Below are 5990 nucleotides of genomic sequence, written 5' to 3' on the forward strand. Positions count from 1 at the left end.
AGAGGAGTAGAGAAGGAAAGATAACCAAAGAAAATCATAAACACAAACGGGCGCACAGGGCAGTGCAGAGAGATATGCGGCCTACAATCACAGCCACCATCTTTCTCACTCACACGTGCCCCTTTTCGCTTCGTCTTTGTTTTCGCGCAGCTTCACTTTTTATTGTTATTATTCTTTTTTATTTTTTCATTCGTGCTCTCAAGATCCATCACTCTTGACTTTGGTGGAAATAACTCGGCACGCCACGTGCATTTTAAATGTCGCATATAAGAGGAGGGGGGGGGGAAACGGAAGCAAAAAAGAAAATTTATGAATGAGCAACAAACCCACTCTTTTATCATGATACAAGAATAGTAACGATATATTTATATGTGACTTTGTTTCTCAAGAGAGTGCCGTTCTCTCGTTCTCTTGTCTTGTCTTGTTTTATCTTTGCTTTATTTATTTATTTATTTATTCCCATTAGGAAAATATCTAGAGAGCACTGCTGTTAAACTCACTGTCCACGCATTACGACGAGCCGCTCCCCAGAGGGTGTGCGACAGGATGAAACATAGTTCTCTTGTCTTGTATGAAACTACTAACCGCATCATGTGGTGGATTAGCACAAACAGGCCGGCATGTAACGGAGGATCCGCTTCCCAAGTGACACTGCAGAGTAGAAGGAGCCGCAGGTGATGCCACTTCCGTATTTTCAACTGTTTCAGATACCGGCGGTTGCCCAGCTGGAGTGCGCTCCCATAGGACTTTGCGTTCTGGAGAATGACTGGTCGTCCTCGGTACATACGCGAAAACGCGACAACACGTTTCAAGCTTCTCACGGGTACGAGAAACAAGTTGCTCGACTTTGCATCCTGGCGAGGCGAACCCTGCGGAAATTCCCCTCAGTTGTGGGAGAAGTGCGAGTTTTATATCGGAATCCTCATGGGCGCTGAGAGGGTTTTCCGCCGTTCGGGAACACCAGCGGTTCACCATAGCGCGCTGCGTGGCGTAGTATTGCTGCACGAAGGGATTAAGCACTCTATGTGGATGAAGCACCTCTTCACCTACCGTCATTTCCTCTACAATTGATGAAACAAGCTCCTGTTCTCTCTGCGCATCGGCCTCCGGAATGTCGCATTCCATTTCCATCTCTTGTAGAGTGGGAAAGCGCAGACAGCGGATCTCTTCCATGAAAGGTAATCTGGACATGAAAAGTACATCTTCGTCACCTGTCGTTAACGGCACGCAGAGGAACATGTTGGGGTTTCCATCAGTCGATCGGACATAACGCACCACCAAGGCTGAATCTTGAGCTGCCAGTGCCTTTACAATGCTTCGGAACGCCCTCGTCCCAACGGGGTCATCATCTAGCGGTGCTATCATGTACGATGTATCGACCACCAGCACATGAACAGGAACCTGGTTTTGTGGAATGCAAGCAACAGCATCAATACCCCGTGACCCGCGTATCTTTGTAGCTTCAGAGAGGCGATTGCTGCTGGAGGCTGTCGGTTTGTTTACGGGAGTCTCCAGACACGTTTGCTGACTGTCCTCTTCCCCGCCTTCTAATCGGAGAGTTTCTTCGTCAAACAGCTGCGAGTGAGCTGCCTTTCTACTCCCTGGCACTCGCTCAGTCGGTGCTGGTGTCCGATTTGCTGGTACATGCATTCGTCTCACTTTACCGAGCACGTTCGTAGCTAAGCGCACTTCACCGATTGTGAATACCGTCTTTTGTGCAAGGCTGCGTACTTTTCGGCACACCAACTGCGCAGCGCTCACCAGGGCATCACGTAATGTTATTACTCGACTGTCGTTACCCAAAGCCTTACACAAGGTGTACAGTACAGTTTCATTATCAACCTTCACACGGTTACTAGTGAGTGATGGGGCTGATGCACCGGGAAGCAGGGAACCTTCACCTGTCACTTGGGAGAAATCAATCCCCACAACAATAAGTGTCACCCCCCGCGCTCGCAGAGCGTTCAGCACATCGCGGAAGACGCTCTTCCTGACCACCTCAGCATGCGCATCCGTTAAGAGATACAAAACCTCCCTGAATTGCTTTCTTCGTTTCTTCAAGTTAAACACCTCTACACATAGAGTAAGAGTTTCAATGAAATTTGCACTGGATCCCACACCCTGTTGCTCCTCCCGGTCACGCAGGATTCGGTGCAGTATTGTGATGAACTCAACAGATGGTGGAGCCGGCAAACATGGGGCGGAAAGCTGAGCTGCGCTCCCACAAGTACTAACACTCGTTGATGTGCCCCCGCTGTAGCTTCTGCAACCACCAGCCACAACTAAAGCGACCTCATCATATGAAGAAGGGCACATGGTCTTCAGTACGGAAAGGCGACAGAACTCCACGGCCTGCGCAAGTGAAGAAATCGAGCAGTTTACGTCTAGGGCGAAAATAGTTGAGGTACGGAAAGCCATATTGGAAGGTTTACCGTTATATAATCTTTTCGTTCTTACACACACACACTTTCTTTTTTTCTTGGTTGTTTTATTATACTTTCTTTCAGTCCCCTACGCGAGCAGCAATCAGCGGTTCCCTGTGGTGTAAACTGTTGTGTACCTTTCCAGATTGATACCAGATGTCACCGTGTAAAGGTAATAATAAATGAGCACAAGCAAGCAAACAGAGGAAGAAGAAGGAAGAAAGCGTGACAAATTGTTTGAAGAGATAAAAACGCTTTTTTTCTTTTAAAATGTGCAGGTGTATTTTCAGAAAGAGCAACGGATTACTTTAAAGATTGGACGAAACCCGTCACCGGATCAAAACACATCGTAGATTGCTCATCTATCCGACATAAATATGTAAATAATTAAACAAATACATATACGAATATATATATATATATATATAACGCAATGAAAAGAGTGTTGAGGGGTTGGAAGTCGGAATATTTACTGGCATATTGAAGCGCTGCTGGCTGGCAGAAGACGTAAAAGCGAATCGAAGAAAAGGCACGAAGGATGAGAAAAAGAGAAGTGTGTATTGTGGGGGTAGAAACATTTCAAGTTTATCCTTACGCTCCACGCACACATTTTTATGATTCTTATTGCTTCTTCACAAAACCCCCACTATACGTACGAAACGAGAGAGAAGGTAAAAGAAAAAAGGGGGAAACGGGCGCCATTAAAACTTCTCTCAACATTACGCTTTCAGTTTCTCAAGATGGTTAGCGAGAGACGTCTTCTCTGCATGTAACAACCGAATGGCCTTACTAGCCATCATTTGATATACAATTAACTCCACTCGCTCCTCATTAAGCACACGCAGCTGCCGGTTCGCCTTGTCAAGTTGCTCCTGCAGATACGCATCGCCTACATTGATTGACTGCGACAAGCCACTGGAAGGGGTCCCCCTTCTCGGTGAATCCAACGACAATGGAAGGGCATCCTCACATGCTGCACTGGGCTGGAAACTGATATAATCGGTGCCCTTCAGCTTCGCGTTATCAATAGAAAGTTCAGTCACGCGCTGCGTTAGTTCTTTGTTCTCCATTATATGTTTCAGCGATTCCGCACGGAGTTTCTGCGCCAAGACGTTCACCTTGTTCTTCTCTAGAGCAAGAAATTGTGCAAGTTCCACACGCTCCTTATCAGTGCGCTTCAAGTCGGCATCAAGCTTCTCTATAGCACGCCTCATTTTCATTGTCAAAGATCGCCAGTCATTAGCATCATCACCGCCCATCGCAACTGCTGCTGCTGCTGCACCAGACGCAGTGGAAGTGCCACTAACAGGTCCGGTACCGCCCAGCTGCGAACTCTCGCGCCGTAACATATCGTTCTCAGATGTGAGAATCTTGATCCGTTCCTCAAGTACACGAATACGATCCTCGTAAGCTGTCCGCTCTTCCGACAAGGCGGTCTCCAGCGTCCTGTCATTCTTTGAGTCGAGATCGGCAAGCAATTGGTAATAGAGAGCTTTGTAGTCCAGAATCTCATGTCGCTTGGCATCCTGTTTAATCTGAATTGCCCTCTGACCAAACATAATAGCGCCCAAAGTCTCCTCAGTAGAATCATCGCAGGGGCTACAGTTTACAACAATGGACGTGTTGCCGTTACCAAGCAAAGAGTATTGCAAAATACGAGTGAGTTTCGACTCGCGGAACGGGGCGTGCTGAGACCCACTTTCAGTCAACGCCGCAACAACCTTCCCCAGCACGAGCAGACTCCCGTTAATATGCGTTGCCTCATCCAGCGTTTTTCCTTCAGCATTGGTTCGGCTGGCACGCTCGCTTCCCGCTAAGTCACAAACGACGAGACGACCTTGTAGTGCTATTACTGGTTCATTGTTAGCCTTAGCACTGCTCAGATCCACCGTCTTCACCTTAGCAGACCGTGTGAGGTTGAAATTAAACACGGTGTGGGAACGGGAGCTGGTATTGTTCATTTTGGTGCTGGTCATCTCCTTACGGTCCATTCCCTCGTAAAAGTACTTGAGACAATCTTCATAGCTTTCCACTTTCCTTTCGATCGACGCGCCAGACGCCTCCGTAACTAGCACCACATCACCGCGACCCTCAGGGCCAAGTTGAATTCGTACACGCCCTCCTTGGGGATCTAACAGATCCGTCAGCATTTCATTATACAATTGAACATAACTTACGGTGCAAGAGTAGTCGTATTCCGTATCAGCCTGGAAACGATCCCATATATCACGAAGACTCTGCTGTAGCACACCAGGTTTCTCTGGGTCATTATTACTGATGGTAAATGTTTTACCGGAACCTGTTTGACCGTAGACAAAAAGCACGCCATGCTGACCATCAAATGCAGCATCCACAGCCCCACGTGCAACCTCATTGTAAATCGTCTGTTGTGTGCATTCCGGATCGAAGACACGATTAAAAAGAAACGACTTTGTTCCTTTGCGCGCAGAACCTCCTCTTGTTATTGTAACGCGCTGCGGGTCAGAAGGATCACACACAAGATTATTGAAAGTTCCTCCCTTTAACTCACGCGGGACGGGCGGCCTCACTCGAAGAAAAACCGAAATGTTCTTCGGAGCTGCCTTGCCGCTGAGTGGTTTTGCCATAATGGTGATATCCTGTTGCCTTTTCTATCTCCTTCCCCCCCTCAATTCTTATGCACAATATACCGAGCAACTGAACGACTAAATGGATCCCAGTTTTTCTTCTTTAAAGCGGAGGAAAGTCAACTCCCTTCCTGTATGATCCACCCTAGCAATTGAATTCTCACAAATTTTAAAGCTGAAGAAAAGCAACGACGTATATATGTATATTGACCTGTGTTTGTGCTTACGTAAATGCCTAAAAACAGATCAAGGCGCCACCTGTAACTCACCTAATACTGTTTGGTCTCCGATACTTTTCTGTCTTGTTTTTTTTTTCCCCACTGCTGATGTTGCTCTATCTTACCTTCTGTATTTCTAACGACAGCACACACGGCAATATTTCGATATATGTATGTATATATGTATATATGTACTCGCCTGTGTTTGTACCTATTCGTATATTCCGTTTAACTCCCTTTGCTTTGCCTTTTTTTTCTTTTCTTCTACACTTTGCTTCCCCCTTTTCTTTACTCTATTTCACTTAACCTTTGCGTACAACTTTTGCTTGTCCACCACCTTTGGTTTGGTACACTACAAATATATGTATACAAATATACGAAGTAGCGCTTGATATATATATATTTATATATGTGTTTAATGAGCAGCTAGCTTATAACGACGGTATTTACACGTGATGCAATTCGTATTCGTTTCTCCTCGCACCTTTCCTTTCCTTTTTTTTCTCCCCCCTTCCCCCCACCCCGCAGGAAAGAAAAATTTCTCCCTTTACGAGTTATATATGTGTTTGTATTTGTATTATTTTCCCTGTTTTACTTTGTTCAATTTCGGCTTAGTGGAAGGGAGCGCCTTACGTTAGACGCTGTACCCCAGTAATAAAATAAAACAAAGAAAAACAAGTGCGAATATTAAATAATAATAATAATAGTAGTAGTAGTAAACTTAAAGGGGGAAAAGAAAAAAA

The 5990-nt window shown here is 45.8% G+C and overlaps 2 protein-coding genes across 2 annotated transcripts; both read right to left on the reverse strand.

Annotated features, from left to right (window-relative positions):
- Positions 1 to 510: 510 nt before the first annotated feature.
- TEOVI_000544400 (KU80 protein) lies at positions 511 to 2418 on the reverse strand (the record flags this gene model as incomplete). The annotated part of the gene is made up of 1 exon (XM_067227542.1): positions 511 to 2418. The coding sequence occupies one exon, from the start codon at positions 2416 to 2418 to the stop codon at positions 511 to 513; it is 1908 nt and encodes a 635-aa protein (XP_067083643.1).
- Positions 2419 to 3142: 724 nt separating this feature from the next.
- TEOVI_000544500 (kinesin, putative) lies at positions 3143 to 5029 on the reverse strand (the record flags this gene model as incomplete). The annotated part of the gene is made up of 1 exon (XM_067227543.1): positions 3143 to 5029. The coding sequence occupies one exon, from the start codon at positions 5027 to 5029 to the stop codon at positions 3143 to 3145; it is 1887 nt and encodes a 628-aa protein (XP_067083644.1).
- Positions 5030 to 5990: the final 961 nt, after the last annotated feature.

Source organism: Trypanosoma equiperdum (assembly GCF_001457755.1).
Source record: "Trypanosoma equiperdum strain OVI genome assembly, contig: ctg_995, whole genome shotgun sequence".
Lineage (NCBI taxonomy): Eukaryota > Euglenozoa > Kinetoplastea > Trypanosomatida > Trypanosomatidae > Trypanosoma > Trypanosoma equiperdum.